Raw genomic sequence first — 20,123 nt, 5'->3', positions numbered from 1 at the left:
CTACTGATATAGCAATAAGAAGATAGAACACAGAAATCAAAGGGCAAGGCCTCGATTTCCTAATGTGTAGATGCTGATTTATGACTGAATAGGCAAGCGTTGCAAATACATGTCAAAATGAAGTCTTTCTAAGTAAATATGCTCTGATATTTAATATTGTACACAAATATTAATTTCAATTGCATTACATTCAATGTGTAAGACAAATTGATCACTTTTTAAAGTGAATATTAAAAGGGTATTCTTGGATTTTTTTTAAACGATGGGGTTTTTCTATGTTGCCCAGGCTGAGTTCAAATTCCTGGGCCCAAGTGATCCTCCCACCTCAGCCTCCCGAGTTGCTGGGACTACAGGCACTTGAGCCCAGCTAGAAGAATGGCCTTTTTGCTCCTATGTTAGAAAGTGATTTCTTAAAAAAGAAGTTCAAAATCAAATTAAAATAAGGGAAAGGATGATCTAATTCTGGAAATCACCAGGCAAGGCAGGGTTATGATGGGCCATAATGATGGTGATCCTGGAATTCCCTTCTTTCCTGCATCAGTTCCTTAGTAATGACCTAGAAGGGCTCTCTTCCCACTTGGTACTTCACATGGGGAGTGATTGGGTGGTACTTATCCTGCACCCACCCTTTAGGGGACCTACTCCTCATAGTGATCCAAGAGCCGAGAGCCTAGTTTTCAGAATAAGATAGGATCCCCTACCTCAACACAACCAAAATCTGGCTTACATAATTTATTCAACAAAATAACCATCTAGCAAAGGCCAATGTTGATACATAGTTACCTGAGAACAGGGTAGGACAAGAAGGGTGAGAGGGAGGGATGAGTAAAAAGGATGAGGATATTTTCTGCAGCAATGGATGTGTGCACTGCCTTGATTTTATTGATAGTTTCATAGGTGTATACACATGCCAAACTTATTAAATTGTACCTTTTAAATATGTGCAACTTTTGCATATTATATATACCTCAATAAAAAATAATAATAAAGAGCATTTTCTGTGCATTGGGAGAGCAGAAAAATCTGTAAACCAAATTCTAGATTTAATAGAGTTTCAAATGTTAAAGGTAATTGAACATCCAGTGAAAGTAGTTCATTTATGGGAAAACCTGGGAGCCTGATGATCCTGACGTTTGCGTGGATGCCCCTGAAAATGTTGGTTTCTGCGATTTCTCTGGACCCACAAAGACAACAGAGGTGGCCCACGCTTCCTATCAAACCTAGAATTCCTGTGGAAGAAGACACTGCAGAGACATCCACATTAGGGAATATCCTCAGGGTCTGCCCAGATCTCTCCTAGCTTCTTTAATCTCCACAAAACCTAGTCAGGAAGACATTGGACCTCAATGGGAATGAGATAGTATGCCCCAACATGGCCGGGGGAATGATCCAGCATGTTCTTGCAGGGGTAGTGGAAGTCCCCTTAGGCCTGGATTTTGAGAATACTTAATGAAGGGAATCAGAACACAAAATGGAAAAAAAAAAAAAAAGAGTTTACTGGATTGGGTACCTGTTCACCTTATATATACCCTGACAAAGACATCACAGGATGGGGCCCACTTGCTGATTGGTGGCTCCAAACTGCCTGAAAGAAATCAATGGTCTATGCTAAATACCCTTGAAGCAGATAAATTGCTGTGTTAGTTGGAAGAGGATAAGATTAAAGGCAAAGGAACATTTATATGATGGAGGAGATACATTATGAGTCTCAACAATCAACCATAGGAATATGTTTCTCTGGAATTTGAAGAGGACCCATCATTCAACACTGTCCTCAACAAGGTTCTGCTGAGAAGGAAATTGTATCATTAAGTAGTTCAGTGGAAGCCACCCTCTCCTGGGCTCAAGTGGTCCTCCTGCCTCAGCCTCCTGAGTAGCTGGGGCTACAGGCACGTGCCACCATGCCTGGCTAATTTTTTGTAGAGATGGGGGTCTCACAATGTCACTCAAGCTAATCTAAAACACCTGACCTCAAGAGATCCTCCCACCTGGGCCTCCAAAATTGCTATGATTACCAGTGGGAGCTGCTGTGCCTGGTGGCATATGTCACTTTAAATTATGTCAGTCTCCATCATTCTAAGTCTTTTTTTCTCCTTTCCTAAAGCTTTATAGAAGATCTTCACCTTTCCTTAGTTTATACTGATCATCCAAGGGAAATATCAAAATCAACACTATGAAATACAATTATGCTATAATTATTTTAAGCCTCAAAATAATGAAATTTTCTTAGACTGTGAATATAAAATACTATCCATTTCTTGTCTTTTCTTGACATTATCAATTACTACAATTTAGAAAATTTTAATTCTCATAATATTTTTATATTAACTCATTCATTTATGCATCTATTTGTTCCCACATATGCATCCTGCACTATGTTCTAAGCATTGCATTGGATAGTGGGAATATAATAGCACATAGGACAAATATTGTGCTAATTATCTTTAAATTTACAGTCTATTAGCAATAAGTAACTATCAATTTAATAAAAGTTTGTTGAATAGTATGAAATAATATAATATGTTCAGAGTGTGTTCATTAAAGAAATGAACTCCTGGTCTATGGAGTCAAGGAGGATTTCTCTGAATAACCTGTGTTTGAGCTAAGAAGTGGTCAATGACTATGAATTAGAGAAATTTTAATCTGTCAGAGACTTGGATCTACTCATCTAGGTCAGACTTGAAGAGAAAACAGAATTTTTCATTTTGTTTAGTAATCTGAGATATTCACCACTTCATTTTTCTATCCCAGCCCAGTTCAAATATGTGAGTAAAACACATTGTTTACAATGTGGATGAGCCCTGGGAACATAATGTTAAATAAAAGAAACAAGACACAAAAAGCCAAATATTGTACCATTTAATTTGTACAGAATGTCTAGAACACACAAATCCACGAAGATCGAAGGTAGAGAAGGGGTTGCCAGGTTGGGAAGGGGAGAATGAATGGGATTAGAGGGAGGGGGAAGTGAATGGGGAGTAAATGTTAAAGGATATCAGGTTTCTTCTTGGGGTACTGAAAATGTATGAAATCAGATGTTTATGATGGTTTTATAATTCTTTATTGAAATAAAACTTAATAAATAAGTTTATACACTCAACATGGTTAACCCATTTCATAACCATACAGTAATTACATTTTCAAAATTATAGTGAGATCAAAAACAGTCCTGCAGCCTCACATGAGAAGGTCTCAGGATTGAAATTTCCTCAGACATGGGAGTTCATCAATAAATCAGCATGAAACCTGACTCTTCATGTGGAACCAAGGCAAAGAAAAGGCTTCAGAAGAAGAGAGAGAGAGGGAGGAAAAAGGTATATACGAGGGAACATCACAGAAGCTCACAGTTGCATTGACATAATCCAGAAACACCCCAACCTGTCCCAGAGGCCTTTGCACACACTGAGCTAAGGGTGGGGAGTTGGTGCAGAGCTTACAAAGATTACTCCTCTTCGAAGAAAATAGGAAAAATTCTTCCTCAAAACCAAGAATGTTATTGGTATCTCTTGTCCAGGAATATTTACAGACTCCCAGAATCCAGTTGGAGAAATATGTCACATCCACTTCACAGCAATGCCTGCCAGAAGTGAAGGCCTGAGGTCCCCAAGCAGCAAGGCTCTCAGAGGACTGGGGCTCCCAGGGTGCACCATAATGGTCATCTCCAAATATCACACTTCTCATGGCCTCAGAAAGGCCTATATAGTGACCAGCCATCTACTTACTCAACAGATTTTTACACTATAAATAGAGGCAAAAATCAGATCAGCAAGTGCCCTGGACATTTCATGAGAGTAATAACAGACCCTCCTTTGTAGCAGAGGTAGCCCAACACATAAGCAAAGCCCTATGTTTGAAAGGGATTTCTTAAAAAAGAAGTGCAAAAATCAAACAATCCCAAGATATTATGACTGTGTAAAGGGAATGGTGTTATTGTAGTCTAATGTACTTGCTAGAGTGTGAGAAGTGGCTATTAAATGAATATTCCCATTTGATTGATAGGCCATGGCATTTTAGATTGTGTTGGGAATTCCCTATATTGTTAGTATTTGAATTTTCGTGAGTTTTTCTACAACTTTCCTGGTGAGTTTTTGTACCGTAGTACTACTTGTATGGAATGTGGGTCAAAGTGGTGGTCGGTACTGCTGTATGGAGTGTGAGAAAAAGTGGTGATTGATGGTCCTTGGGTTTATTTTGAGCTGTTAGTTCTATTCCCTGGAATTTGTTGTTTGTATTCTAATTTTGATTTGATGGTGCATTCTAAAGAGTCTTCTCATCTACAGCCATACCACCCTGAATGTGCCTGATCTCATCTAAAGGGTCTTCTCCATTGCCTCTAAATCCCTTAAAAATAAAGAAAGACAAGGAGAATGATCCCCTTCAGGTACCCCAGTTGGTTTATGGTGCCTCTACTTGCAAGAATTTGTGTAAGGTTCAAAGACATGCCAGGTATTCTAGGATGGCCAATTCTTGTGCACAACTTTTTACTAAAGGGCAAATTATATCAAAGAAAATTCAGAGCTCTAATGGTTGACCTGCCACTATAGAGTTAAAGTGTTGAGTCTCAAGCCTTCTGCTTAAGATAAACTCATTGTTTATGGCATAAAAAATGATCTGTATTTGTAAGATTTTTGATAAACAAGGTCTTCCCACACCCTCCAGAACTCTGCAGATGGCTGTGGCAAGACACTGGGTGGGACCACAGCCCAGGGGTGCACCTGGTAGGAGGGAAGACTGTGTACATGGTGTACATGGCCTGCCACCAAGCTGCATGAAGCAAGGAGGAAGGAATGCCTATTGCTGCTGCCATTTTGGCATCATGGGAGGGGTAGAGGAGAGTGCCACCTGAACTAACTCTTCAGTACCACACCCAGTAAATTATGACTCGGGGTTCAGAATGGTCTCTCCTGGCAGCAAAATCAACTTGGGCCAGAAGAAATCCATAGCCAGGGTGGGCAATTTGCAGCAATATTAGATAGGGGGGATTGAATGTGCAAAAACAGCCAAAGGGTCTTCTGAAACAACCAAAAGGCATGGGCGAAAAAACCACCAAGACTGATTTTTGGTAAAGAAGAAGGACCCTGAAAGGAACATTGCTCAAAATTGTAAGGGACTCCAGGTTGCAGGAAGTATCCAGGAAAGCAAATAGTTTTCTTTTTTTTTAAGTCCAGGACTCAGATAGCTAAGGAGGGGGCCTGGAGCCCACTGCCTCCAAATATCCCCATAGGAGCCCTGCACAAAATTGGCAGTGGAAATTCTATTGGCACTAGCCTGGTGGACAGAAGCTGTCTGGGGAAAGCTCCCTTCCCCTGGCTGCCACCAGGATCCCTGGCACCAGCCTCATCTGGTGCTCTGCGAGCCAGGTAGGGGGAAGTGGGGAAGGAGGAAGCCATAGACAAGGGGCTGCTGAGAAACTCATCACAACAGGCCCAGGGGGCTGACCTGGGCAAACAGCAGGAGCACTGGGGGTTGTTTCAGAAGCAGCAGAAGCTCATCTCCATGGGGGGTGCTGCCAATCTCCTGCTAGATGTGTACCAGGGCCTGGTGAAGTATACAGGAGACTGTCATTGTGCTTTGAAGTTTGAGCCTCAGCAAGTTTGCACATTGCTTAGTCCAGAGAAAGAGGCCAAGCAAATAGAGAATACTGGTGATAGACACCATGAACAGATAGCTACAGAGATGGTTCAACATCACCTCCTCCTACAGCAAGGATGTCAGCAGACACCATTGTCGACAGGAGCCAGGAAGGAGCACACCCTGCAGAGCCCTGGACATTTCAAGAGAGTGATAATAGAACCTTCTTTGTAGCGGAGGTAACCCAACACATAAGCAAAGCCCTATACCTAGAATAGAAATTACATATATCCTGGAATTGATATAAGAAACCAGTCTAAAGTGAGACAGGTTATTGTAACTTGCCCTCCTCTGGATAAGGGCAGCCCTTTAGAAGCAGGCTTAAACCAATAAAAATTAGTTTATGAAAGACCCTTCCTAGCATCCCAAGGTGAGTATGATAATATATCCATAAGTAAAAAGGAATAGAGTTAAACAATATGTCAAATGAGTGGGTCAGGTGCTAACCACTACACAAGAGTTTGTCTCTTTCAGGTCCCTGCCCCAGCTGGAAGCAGAGAGGTGCAGGGGACCCTATGAAGTGCTCTAACAACTCACATCTTGTTAAAATTGTCAGAAGAGAAAGCTTGCATTCATCATACCAATGTAAAGAGGTGTAGCCCCCAGTGGAGAGGCCACCCTTACATGATCTAACGTGTCTGTTTGAGAAAAAAGGAAAAAATGAAAATGTTGATATTTTCACTAATTTTTTGGTTCTGTCTAGAGGATAGAGGAACAACTCCTCAGTGAGGATTTCCCAGGGCTATCCTCCTCTGTTGATCTGTCTTGCTGCCGCATATGTTATCCAAAACGTTGTTTGATACAAGTATTTCTGTACCTGATTTCTGAATTTGCAGAGGCCGAACTCTCAGATCACCTACTAATAGCTCTGCACTCAGAAGTCCCATGTTTCTTTTCTAACCCATCCTTGTATGGAGAGTGGATGTAAGGTGACAGTCCATTTCACCTTGTCAATCCCCATACCTATAGTTATTGCTTATGCCCTTCGTCACCTGATAATCTGTACCTTCTGTCTAAAACATTGCACCAAGGCAGCAGGACGTAGCCTGATGACTACATCGCCCCTCCTCCCATACATACAGAAGGGTAAAATTGACACTGGGGAATACGATGTCACAGAGAAAATGGCCTGAAAAGGGTAAAAATGTTTTCTGTCTCTTCTTTATTTTTTTTCTTTTTAGGCTAGTCAAGTGAAGCAGTGGGAATGGAGATGGAACAAAGGAACCTGTAACTGGTTGTGTGGTTGCCATCAATTAGTAGTAAACACCACTGCACTGGGACCAGCCTGTTTTCTGTCTCTTCAAAGCCCCCTTTCCCTTTTTGAGAAATAAAATCTTTATCCCTGCCTCAGGCCAGTGGTCGGGAGGGGCAGGGTAGTGTCCTTTGTTCTTTGTGCCACATGAGATTGCTCAAGGGAATTGTGGGGTGGAGGTTATGAGATTATCCTAGCCAAAGATGGCTTTAAAAGCTCTGTACTTTTGCTCAGAAGCAGAACCTTGGGGCTTTGAGACAGGAGTCTGCCAACCTCCTCATTTGCCAGCAAATTAATAAACTACTCTTTCCTTTTCACAAAAAAAAATGTATTCTCCAATTTTTGACTACAGGGAGGATCATTGTCACAACCTCCAGGTTGTTCAAGGGTCAACTAACTGTACATCTACTTTGTCAATAAGGGAATCAATTTCTGATTTCTGAGAAATCGGGGATCATTAGTGTAAACTCACCACCAAATCCTGCAAAGAAAAAACAGGTTTTAATCATGAAAATTATATCCTTCTGTATATTCTCTGATATTCTCTACTGTTTTTTGTGTTTTAATAATGCATTTTTTCCTTATTCCCCTCTAAGGAACCATTTGAGGCCATGTTAACAACAGAATCTGAACTGAGCCATGAGGGCTTCCTAATGAATATTAAAAAGGAAGGAGCTCAGGAAGAGGCTGTGTAGTGATACAAGGAGATCTCGGTTCCCAGTGTCACTCTTCATCCAGTCTTATTCCCAGGAGAGGGCTGACCACATAGGACAAAAATTAAAACAAAATGGAAAAAATAAAAACAGAGTGCATTGAAATTGCTTACCAATTTCTAAAAACCTTACCTAATCAAGGGGCAAAGCCTCAATAACTTCACCAAATTGCTTTTGTGAATGAATTAGGGGAAATAAACTGAGTGTTACCCCAAAGAGTTAACCTTCTCCTGACCTAAAGTTTTGCTGATTTTGGATAATCCTGTATGGCTCTCTCCCCGTGACACTTCTTCAGGGATCTTACTCCATTAATTCCATTTTTTTACTTCCCTCTTGTACCATGGACTGATTCTTCTCAATATTTTTCAATATTTAAGTATACACTCTATTTTATAGATTTTTAAAAATTTACTCTATTTCTTCTCTACACTCTATTTTATAGATTTTTAAAAATTTACTCTATTTCTTCTCTTCTCTACTCAATTTCTTTTCTCTCCTTCATAGCCAGACTTAGTTCAATGCTATCTTATTCTCAGTGACCGAGAAGTTTTATCCAAAACTGCAACAAATACAGATCATGCTGTTTCCCCCATATAAGTACGAGTATTTTTTTTTTGCATAGATTGTGTTAGTCTGCATATTTGTGATTTCTGATATTAATATATCATTTGATACCACTACATTTTTCTAGGAAGAAACCACTTTGCTTTAACTGGTAACTTGAAATTACTTAAAAAGTCTAAGTCAGTATTAAGTCAATCTGAATAAAATAAATAAAGCTTTTTCCTTCTTACCTTTCATGAATGGATTTCGCTAATTTCTTGATTTAAATTGCTTTGCATTTCCTGAGTCACTTTCCATAAAGGGCTCATTTTCTTTAGCAGTTTCTCCTGTGAAATAACCCTAAGCTTTAGCAATAGGGAAAAGGGTACTGTAGATCCAACCCCCTCATCTATTAGAAAAGGCCGTCGTTGACAGGACACTAATCTTGAGCTAGAGTGGAGTGGTCAGATTTTTCACAAGTTAACCTTATCTGATTTAAATATTTGGGATATCAGAGGTTTCAGAAACATAAGGCACCCTGAGGATAATATAATTTATTTCCTAAGAAATTGGCTTTTGTCTTCCCTGGCTATGGAGCAGGCAGGCTTGCAGCAGAAGCCAGCGTTCCTGGTGCTGCCTCCTGCTCCACAGCTGCACCAAATCCACACGGTTAACAATGTTTCTAAGGAAACTTCCATCAGTGAAGGCTCAACACAGCTGTGATTGGAGTGTCAAATTGATCGACAACATTGGAAGGACAAGTTTATATCTTGAGATTTACATCGAAAAATCACCACCTCTGTCATCTCCGTTCTCATCAACTTCATCTTCATAAACTCTCATCTTTCTCTCTGACTTAGGATGGTATAGATTCCAAATGGCGTCAGAGGCATCACTTACCCTGTACTACTCAGCAGCCCGTTCTACGGGATGGTGGCCACCAGTCACATGCTCTGGTCCCTCAGAGCAGGACTCACAGAGGAGTGTCTTCTTGCCCTCACAGAAGTGCTCCTTCACCTCCATGTGCACCACACAGATCTGCTCCTCTGAGCGGCGGACCTGGGGAGGTCTGGCCTGCCTGGCGAGGGAAGCCAGCTTCTTGAGTACAAAATTAGCTTTGAAGTTTGGCTTCTCTGATATTTCCCTGCACTCAGGGCAGCGCATTGGGTTCTGGGATTCCTCCCAGCAGAAGCAGAGTCAGGGCCTGCAGAAGCTGTGCTCTCAGTAAATGGTAACAGGGTCTATCAAGTATTAATAGTTCATGCAGATGGGGCAGGTGAGTTCATTCTGCAAGGCTTGCAAGGCGCCTGAATCCATGTTTCTGAAAATAAAAAAAAAGGGAAACATTTATATTTTTGCCTCAATGTGGGGAAAAAAGCCTGTGTACAGTTCAATTTGTCTGCTTGAGCTATGTCGAATCTACCTATTAACTTAACCCTAGTATGAACCTAGACATGGTGAATGTAGAAAGGCTGAATGTATACAGTTGTCTTTCAGTAGCCATGGGAGACAGGTTCCAAGACTCCCCAAGATTTCAAAATCCAAGGATGCTAAAGTTCCTTATATAACAAGGGCTAGAATTTGCACATCCTCTCAGATACCTTACATCATCTCTACATTACTTATAATACCTAATACAATGTAAATGCTATGTATAATAAATAGCTTTTATACTGTATTGCTTAGGGACAACAACAAGAAAAATATGTGTGCATTTTTAGTACATAGTCTTTTTCCTCCTCCAGATGTTTTGAATCCCAGGTTGGTTGAATCCATGGAAGGGCCAAATGTGCTGTGATACAAAAGAGAAAATTAAATGAGGGAGTCCTCAGGATCTTTTTAGTTAAAACAAGCAGTGTTCTAAATCATACCTAAATTACTTAGACAAGCTTAAAGATTGGGCAGAGTGAAAAAGTGGGGAAGATTCCAGAGTTACTTGTATTAGCTGACTGGTGCAAAAGCACATCCAGAATCTGTCTCTGTCCTTTTCTGTCTCAATCATGCCATGATTGCAGCACACTAAAAGTATTTAGTCTCTTTGCTGAGAGATTATGCTCCCTGCCTCTCAATTCACTGATGGACTTTTCTGAGGACAATTAGAAATCAATTAGGTTCAACTTAAGTTGATTAATTTAATCAGCATTAACATCAACTGTCAACTCCTAAAACAATAAACAGTTAAAATTTATTTATCCTTTTAATTTTATATCAAAATTTTTCCTTTCCAGAAATAAAACATAAAAATTATCTATTTATAATTGAGAAAAATAATTTTCCTAGAGTCAATTCAGATGATGAGAGACAATACTTTCACATTCTTAAATGGTGGATATTCAAGCTACAATAATCAGCACCAATTAATCAATCATCTTTTAAAACAACAACAAAAAGAACATAAACACTGGACTTTCCCCTCTACACTGGAGAGTCCATAGATGCAGTTCATGGAAGCATGACCACCAACCAGTTCATCTTTATTTCTGATATTTCCCCATAGTGACCTATGCCACTTACTGGGAGCCATTAACAGTCAGTTGGATCTGTTTTGAACACTTTTCAAATCTATTATGCAACCTGAAGGTTTTAAAGGAACGGCAAATAGGACCTTTACAACAAGTGCTTGTGAATTAATTCAGTACATTTAACTTTGATGTCGATAAAGAGTATTACTACATGCACATTATATTGGACATTTTAGGTATAAGTTCCATAATTGCATAAAAACGGTGGAAATATAACTTTTAAGACCTAAAATATCTACTAATACAGTAATAGAATAAAAATGATCAAATAACGGTATAACACAAAACAATCAATGCTCTAGTTACAGTTACTTTACATTGACGTGATTTTAAATAACTAGGAAAGACATTTATTTTCTTTCACAAGACTTAAGTGTGCTGGCAGGTTAAGCTAAACTATTTTTACAGAAGAGAGTAAGCATGAAATGCTTTACTTCAAATTTCATACACACCATCGTCTACTATCAGTGATTTCACCTCTGGAAGCTCTGAAAGATCTGTCCATATCCAGGGCAGCAGAACTCTTGGCTCTCCAAAGCCCAACAGCCACAGATATTCTGAGCAAGAGGGCCTGACTGTAAGGGAATGACTTGATGTTTTCTACGGCATTTGTGTTTCCATCCTACTGGGATGGGATGAATACTGTGCATTCTTCATTTCTGGATACATCTCGAAGTTTAATGTGTCATATGCCTAATCTTGAACCAGTAAGATCCTCTTTCTTCAGCCTCCCAAGTAGCCAGGACTGTAGGCACAGTTTCATCTCTTGTGGCCTAGAGCAGGAATTCAGTCCAGATCAATGGCATCCTGCAAATTTTATTTAACAGATAAAATTGCTTTTTAACATTTTAAGTCTCAAATATCTATGATGTTATAAGATTTAATTTCCTGTCTTTGATATTCATATTTGTGTGTGTGTGTGTTTCCAATTTGGTATATGTTTGTTTGTTTATTTATTTATTTTTAATTCAGGATGCCATGCGGGGTCCTGCTCTATTGCGCAGGCTGGAGTGCAGTGGTGAGATCATAGCTCATTGCAACCTGAAACTCCTAGCCTAATGTCATCCCCTGCCTCAGCTTCCTGAGTAAGTAGTTTTATAGGCATGAGCCACCAGTTGATGGTCATCTTTCAGTTTTGAAGAACTATATTAGAATTATAATCTGGTACATACCTACAATTTAAAAGTGAATTGAGACACCCCTGGGACTCTTGCCAGTTACATCAAAGGTATGGAACTTCTTTCTTCTCATTCCCAGAAGAGATTATTGATTCATTTACCGGCACATTTTTTTTTTTTTTTTGCAGAAGTTAAATCCTATATAAAAATAAAAACTGGTATAGAGAACATATAAGTGTAGTTAACACCAAAGAGTTGAAATTGTAGGCTGGGTGCGGTGGCTCACGCCTGTAATCCTAGCACTCTGGGAGGCCGAGGCGGGTGGATCGCTTGAGGTCAGGAGTTCCAGACTAGCCTGAGCAAGACCCTGTCTCTACTAAAAATAGAAATAAATTATCTGGCCAACTAAAATATATATAGGAAAAATTAGCCGGGCATGGTGGTGCATGCCTGTAGTCCCAGCTACTCGGGAGGCTGAGGCAGTAGGATTGCTTAAGCCCAGGAGTCTGAGGTTGCTGTGAGCTAGGCTGACGCCACCGCACTCACTCTAGCCTGGGCAACAAAGTGAGACTCTGTCTCAAAAAAAAAAAAAAAAAAAAGAGTTGAAATTGTAAAAGGGAGAATATACAAAATGGGAAGAGAACACTATCAATGATAGAATCCTGGAAAAACCAGAGGATAAAGGACACATTGAGGAATATGAGACGAGGAAGGATCTAAGATGAGTTAACAAAAGTAGTAGAAAGAAGAAAGTTGGGTGTGGTAAAATAAAATAATGCATTATAGTAGCATAAATGGAGTGCTTGCCGTGTGTCCTCAACTTAACCAGCACTACATACTTTGTCATTTTTACTGGCTATAGCTGAGAATACTGAGGACGCAGAGAAGAATGTCTATCCAGGTGTCCTGCTATCATCTGTCCTTTGATTCATTGTTAGTTAACCAAGGCTTCAGGATGATGTAAAATAATGTTACTGTTATTAGATAATGGAAGCCACACAGCTTTCAAATCAGAAATTGTTATTTTTGTTCTTAGCTCAACTCCTCCTGATAGGTATGTGTGATTTTGGTCCAATTTCCTCATATCTCTTTGTTTTTTTTTTTCATTATATGTTTGGATATGTCAAAAGAAAATATTTCAACAAATTTAGTTTAATGATCAAATTGGCTTTTATTTATGATTCATGAACCAGGAAGCATCTCATGTAAAAACAGAGAGATGCTATGCTATGGATAGCAGAATAGTAGGTTTTTATAAGGTAGCTTATGCAGAAACAAGGAAACAGCATAATACAAAAAGGGAATTGCTTAATGTTAGGTTACCCTTCTTGTAAAGATTAAAGCATAGAGGACTTCCTTATCATTCTGGTTAAACTGCTCTGTTCTGGCATTTGGCTATTACCTCTCTGTCCTCATTTCTCAGAAAGTCTGATAGAGTTTAGATTTGGTTTAGGGATGTGAAACTGTCAGGGTTCGGGGTCGGTAATCTTGTCTGTTCTCAGTTCTTGGCGTGCTCTTGGCTGAATAATAAGACACACCAAAAGGAAAGCAAGCGTGAAACAAGGTTTATTGAGGAAGGACAAGATAGGTTTACAGAATAAGAGCAAGATACCTTCCCCACAAAATGGTGATCAGGCCTCTTGTAATAAAAAAAGGCTCTGATTATGATCAGGGTCTTGTTTTATACTGTCCATATTGTGCCCTCCTTGTGATTCAGACATCACCATGGAACCACTTTGATGGACAGTAAATGACATGATAATTAGCCTAGGTTACTCTAGGTCACTTTGCAAATCCTGTTGTGCCTGGGCTGCCTGTCCTGCGGGTAGGGGATGCCCTGTGTTCTTTTGCAATTTAGCAGGGTTTCCGCCTTCTTCCCAAGTGTGGCAGTTACTCAGGGCAGGATTAAGGTGGGGCAGCACCAAGACAGGACTGCCCTAGGCAAGGTACCCACTTTGTCCCCAGAGAGTCTCCCTTGCTATCTACCTAACACAACATTAGCATCAGTGACTCTGTTTTGATATGGTCTGTTGGGGTCTGCTGCAAAAGCTCAGTAGAAAACAATGGGCTCCTATAAATTTTATTTAAGAAATAGAATTGCTTTTTTACCATCTTAAATCTCAAATTTTTATGATGTTATAAGATTTAATTTTTCACCTTTGATATTCATCTGAGGATTCATTAAAATGGCGGAGGCCAGGCCCAAAATATATACTGGAATTTGAGACCTCTAAACCTTTCAAACCTCAGGGGACTTAGAAATGAGAAGCATGTCCGTGTTTTAAAGGGAGACCTTAAATTCATTTTCTTATTTTAGAAAATAAGAAATGAAATATCTTTATGAAAGAGGCAGAAAATCTAGAGAAAACTGAAGAGGAGGGAAAAGTAATTACAATGTGGAAAAGAAGATTAGTGGTGATTGTTTCATTCAATCCAATCTTGGAAAAGGATCCTCTATGTGCTCACATACTCCTTTATTCCCAGCCACTTGGAATTCTGTTTTGAGTCTCTTCCCTCAGCTTAGATTTATTTCTAATGGTATCTGGGAAACACCCACAATGAAAACTACATTATCCTAAACCTATTAAGAAAAAAAAAATCATATAAATAGAAAGGAGGCATCCTGCAAGGGTCAGAAAAGGACGATCAAGGAAAATTCCTGTGATTTTTGTAGCCCTGTGCATGGAAGATTGAGACTGTTTGTAAAGAGCTGCAGTACGTCAAGGAAATTTCTTATTATTAATATATCAAGTGGTAGAGCACTATCTCAGTAGAAGTTCGAAGTAATCTGACGTTACATCTCAATAAATCTGTATTAAGAGCACTCTTCAAATGCCAGGTAAGAACAGACTGCAGATACTATCGTTTTCTCCTTACATTCTATCCTTTAACGCTTGCCTGTAATTCTGTATATATCAAAAAATTGTATCTTTCCCTGTGAATTGAGTGGCTAGATTGTTACTAATTGGTTTGTAATTTTCTTTCACGATATTATTTATTCCCTGGTATATATATTTGTAAGGAAATCTTCAACTGACTTGTTACTTACTGCTTTACAAGTTCGCCTAGATTTTAAGAACCAGGTAGCATGTCTAAATTATTTTTAAGGTCTTACAAATACCTCATATTTATTTTTTTCCAATAACTGTGCAGTGATCTCAACTGGTGGTGATTTTTCCTTCCTGGGGACATTTGTTAATGTTTGGAAACATATTTGGTTGTCATAACTGGTGGTTACTATTTTAATCTTGTGCCTAGAGACCTGGGATTCTGCCAAAAATCTTACACGGCACAGGACAGCCCCCCAGAACGAAGACTTGTCCAGTCCAGAATGTAAACAGTTCCACTGTTGAAAAACTGTGAACTATTATATGTGCACATAAGTAGTGATCAATTAATACCAGTTTGATGGTGAGTACATATGGTGCTTATTTTTCCATTCTTGTGCTACTTCACTTAGTAGAATGGGCTCCAGCTTAGTTTTGCTAGTTTCATCATCTATGTAATGGAATAATAATGGTAAAATCACCTCATACAGTTGGGAGGAGAAAAATAAGACAATAAATGTATAACATTTACATATTAGTTTCCTAAGGCTGTCACAATAAATTATCACAAATTGAGTGGCTTAAAACTATTTACTCCTTCACAGTTCTGAAAGCCGGAAGTTGAAAATCAAGGTGTTGACAGAATTGGCTCCTTCTGGAGGCTCTGAGGGAAAACCTACCCCTGCCCCTCTCCTAGCTGCTGTGGCTGCTGGCAACCCTTGATTTTCATTGATTTGTGACAGTACAATTCCAATCCATGCCTCTGTTTTCACATGGCCTTCCCTGTGTCTCCAAGTCTAAAATCTTTCTGTTCTTTCTCCTATAAGGACACCAGTAATTGGATTTAAGCCCCACCCTAAACCCGGAACCATCTCATCTGAAGGTGATCAAGTTAATTACATCTGCAAAGATCCTACTTCCAGAAGGTTGTATTCACAGGTACGAGTGGTTAGGACTTAGACATACATTTTGGGGGCCCACTATTCAACTGACTACAGTTGAAAAAAATGCCTGCCTCATAAGGGAGCCACATAACAACAAAAACAACTGTATTAGCACTTCCATTGCTCAACACACATCATCCTAACCTTCAGAATTGGGAAGATGGTGACTCTTCCTCCCTAGATTCACATTCCAAACATTCCATATCTCTTTTCTAATGTCAAGTTTATGTAATTTCATAATTACATTGAAAAAATTCTAATTTTTTTCAAAATCAGAATACATCTTACATTTACGTTTTTGTTTTTAATAATCACTACTTAAAAAACAGTTGGAAGTTTAAGACAAATTTTTATCCCTGAGCCATTTGAGAGTAAGTTGTGAACATAAACACAATGTATGGAACCGCTTCTTTCTTTTTTTATTTATTTTTTATTTTTATTTTATTTTTTTATTTCAGGATATTATGAGGGTACAAACGTTTTGGTTACATTTTATGTCTTTTTTTTTTTATGTCTTTGCCTCATCCAAGCAGGGATTAGAGGCATGTCCTTCCCCTCTACAATGCTCACCGCGTCCATTAGTTGTGAGTTTACCCCCCCAACCTCCTAATCTCTGGAGAATATTACTACCGTGTGATGGAACTCTTTATTTCTTCATTCTTTTTTCTACCTTCTAATGTGAATGTTACTTTTTTCTTAACTTCTCTTTCTGTTCTATTATTGTTTGCTTTTATTTTCAGTTTTCTTAGGACACTGATAAAATAGTATTTTGTCTGATTTTTAAAATTAAAACTTCAATAACTTTCAAATTTATTCTCTTTTCAGTCCTCCACATTTAATTTTAAGGCTTTCATTCTTTTGCAATTTTTAATTTGTTTTATTTATATCTTAATTTATTATGGAAGTACTTTTCAAAAGCCTTTTCTACATCATGGAGTCTAATATCTGGGCTGTTATTTATTCTCTCTTCCACCTCAAATATGGACTTTAATAATACTTTTAATTTTTCAGAATATTTTAATCTATTATTTTCTGATACATTCATTATTTATGTGACATTATTATAACTATTAAGATCTTCACTCTTCCAGTGAATTTTCTAATGTCATTTGAAGGCTATATTATTCTATACGGAGAATTAAAAATAGTTCTCAAAAATTTTTTTGCAGATATTCAAAAGCTTATTCTCAGAATTTCCCCTTCCATTTGTCTCTTAAGTCTGTTGTGTTTCCCTTCTTATGCATATTTTTTTCCTCCCATAGACCCCATGTTATACTTCTTATTTACCCTCCAGGCAAGATCTGGCTTTATTTAATGTCGTATGTATTTGTATGCAATTTTATTTACGTGAGCTAGTCTTAGAATAGATTATCCTAAAAACACTAGTGAAAGAGTTAGAACAATTTGGGGAGTGATGTGAGGAAATGTGTGCCAGAGACATTACACTGGGCAAGACAAAATTGGTAAGAAAATAGTACCCATCAGATCTGCCATGTTTTCAAATAAACATTTCTGGTAAATGCCAGGTATTATGGAGGGACTTCCTAGAGGAGACAAAACTGTCACTGAGCCTTAAATATGACAAAGAATTAAACAAATACAATTAAAAATCTTTCATAGTACGCATTAAATCCTTGCTATTTGGAAGGAGAAGCAGAATGGTTCATCTACAAATCAGTCTTTTATTATAGGTTCATATTCCCCCCATAAAAAGATTATAGTTAGTTGTGTGTCTGGAGGAGCTCTTAGACTTGTCTCACTGAATCTCCAGCTTCTCAAATGCACCTTTAGTCATGGCCATATGGGCTGCACTTAGAAAGTGGCCACATTCAGGGAGCTACAGAGTGAATGTTCTTTCCCTTATTTTTATATTAGGCTTCTGGAGTGAGTGGCTTGGTGTTAGTCTCATTCAGTTCTATTGAAGATAGGCTCCGGTAAGATTTGCCAGAAGGCAGGTTGCAGTGGGCAGTGGAGATTTTTTTTTTTTTGAGACAGAGTCTCACTCTGTTGCCCAGGCTAGAGTGCCATGGCGTCAGCCTAGCTCACAGCAACTTCAAACTCCTGGGTTCAAGCAATTCTCCTGCCTCAGCCTCCCAAGTAGCTGGAACTACAGGCATGCACCACCACACCCAGCTAAGTTTTTCTCTATATATTTTTAGTTGTCCAGATAATTTCTTTCTATTTTTGGTAGAGACAGGGTCTCACTCTTGCTCAGGCTGGTCTCGAACTCCTGAGCTTAAACGATCTACCCGCCTCAGCCTCCCAGAGTGCTGGGATTACAGGAGTGAGACACCACGCCCGGCCAGGAGATATTGAATATTGTAAATGTAGCATATGAAAGGCAAGCATAAACTTTAATTCAGAAGTAGACAGTTTTCCACTTATTTTGTAAATTATACACAGGACATATCCCAAGTGGAGTGTGATTTTTCTCATTAATCCCAATGAAGGAGAGTAAGTTTTGTTTCTTTCTCCTCAGAAATGTAGAATCACAAAGACTGCAAGACTTCCAAAATCAATTATCTGCTGTGTCTTGAGAATAAAGAGCTTTGTGCTCTTCCTGACGTGTCTACAGAACTGAGAACTTATAAGTGGCCCAAACGCCTCAAAATGGCGTTGCCTAAAAGCCAAGACCACTGGTCCAAAAAGGACGTCCTGATGTTACTGGAGTGCATGGAGAATAATTTCCCATCCAATGACAACCACATGTCTCAAACAACTCAGTCACATCTGGACTGGGGACAAATAGCTTTTAAAAATTTTTCTGGAGAAATGTGCAAATTCAAATGGTTAGAGATTTCTCATAAGTTGAACAAGTCCTGTACTTTGAAAGAATTAGTCCTGGAAGCTAAGAAACATGTTAAAAATCCAAACAGAAACAAACAAGGCAAGAAACATCCAGACTTCCCAAAGAAACCCCTAACTGCTTATATCCGTTTCTTCAAGGAGCAGCTGCCCCAGTACACCCAAATGTACCCTGGGCTGAGAAACCAGGAGCTGACTAAGATCCTGTCTAAGAAATACAGGGAGCTGCCAGAGCAGACGAAGCAGAAATATATCCAGGCATTCCAGAAGGAAAAACAAGAGTTTGAGGAAAAACTGGCACGATTCAGGGAAGATCACCCTGATCTAGTCCAGAACTCCAAGAAATCTAATGTCTCCAAGAGGCCCCGGGGCCGAATCAAAGCCCAAAAGAATTTTCAGGGAAACATAAAAGAAGCAAGGTCTCTTCCAAAAACTGAGACATTTTCTCAGAAAGTGAAATTTTATGGAGAGCCTGAGAAACCTCCCATGAATGGATACCACAAGTTTCACCAAGATTCGTGGTCAAGTAGGGAGCTGCAACATTTGTCCCTGAGGGAGCGCATGGTAGAGATTGGCAGACGCTGGCAGCGTGTCCCACAGAGCCTGAAGGATCAGTATAAAAGCCAGGCTGAGGAGCTGCAGAAACAGTACAAGGTGGACTTGGATCTCTGGCTCAAGACTTTGTCACCTGAAGAATATGGTGCATACAGAGAAGCAACATGTGCTAAGCGTAAGAACATGCCTGTGACAGGAGGTCCAAACCCCAAGTTCAGACGTGCAGATCTGCAGTGCTCATCAGCGCAGAGTTTGCAATGTCTTGGAAAGGAGCAGGGGCTGCAAGCTCCAGGGACAGATTCAGCAGAGGCTGTTTGGGTTGACTATCGCCCCTCAGAGGGATCAAAAGAGAATAAGGAGGAAGATGAAGAAGAAGATGGAGGCAGTAACACTTCAGACTCCAGCATCAGGGTTGAAGATGAAGATGATGATGATTAACTCCGAGGGTGGCGGCTGTAGCTCAGCTTCCTCAGGGGACTCCTGACTCAGACTCCACCTGAGCTTTGTTCACGTCCTAAAGGGTCAAACAGAGAACATGCCAGCAAAGGTCATTGATGTCATCCACGTCAAAGGGAGGGCAGTCACCTCCTGCTTTTTATTTCGTTGCTTTTTTGCATGTTTTAAATGCATAGACACATAGGTAACGGCATGTGCTATTGAGCACGCAGAGCATACTCTGCATATTCTACCTTGTTTCTATTTTACCTCAAGCTTGTGTTTTATAGATTTATCCAGTTTGTAACATGTAGCAGTAGTTTGCTAATTTTCACTACACTCTATATTCTTTAATAGGATTGTACTTTGATTTATTCATCCATTCCACCACTGATGGAACTGAGATTGATTCCAGGTGTTTGTTTTTATCCTTGTTATTAGATCTGTGATTGTGCATTTTGTTGTTGGGATCAGTTTGTACCTGGCAGACATAGCAGTGGTTCTAGTTTAGACTATTCATTGGGAGTCTTATTGTATACAACGTGACCTTTACTAGAG

At 39.3% G+C, this 20,123-nt stretch overlaps 1 protein-coding gene across 1 annotated transcript; it reads left to right on the top strand.

The window, feature by feature from the left end:
- The first annotated feature begins 18,380 nt into the window (after nt 1-18,380).
- Nucleotides 18,381-19,568, top strand: UBTFL1 (upstream binding transcription factor like 1). The gene has a single exon (XM_045556934.1). It carries the CDS (start codon nt 18,381-18,383, stop codon nt 19,566-19,568), a length of 1,188 nt encoding a protein of 395 aa, XP_045412890.1.
- Nucleotides 19,569-20,123: the final 555 nt, after the last annotated feature.

The sequence above is a fragment of the Lemur catta genome, chromosome 7, assembly GCF_020740605.2.
Source record: "Lemur catta isolate mLemCat1 chromosome 7, mLemCat1.pri, whole genome shotgun sequence".
NCBI lineage: Eukaryota > Metazoa > Chordata > Mammalia > Primates > Lemuridae > Lemur > Lemur catta.
This window is presented reverse-complemented; position numbering and strand designations above follow the sequence as displayed.

Excerpts from the sequence above, each read along its gene's own strand:
- UBTFL1 (XM_045556934.1), top strand. The coding sequence starts at position 18,381 with ATGGCGTTGCCTAAAAGCCAAGACCACTGGTCCAAAAAGGACGTCCTG.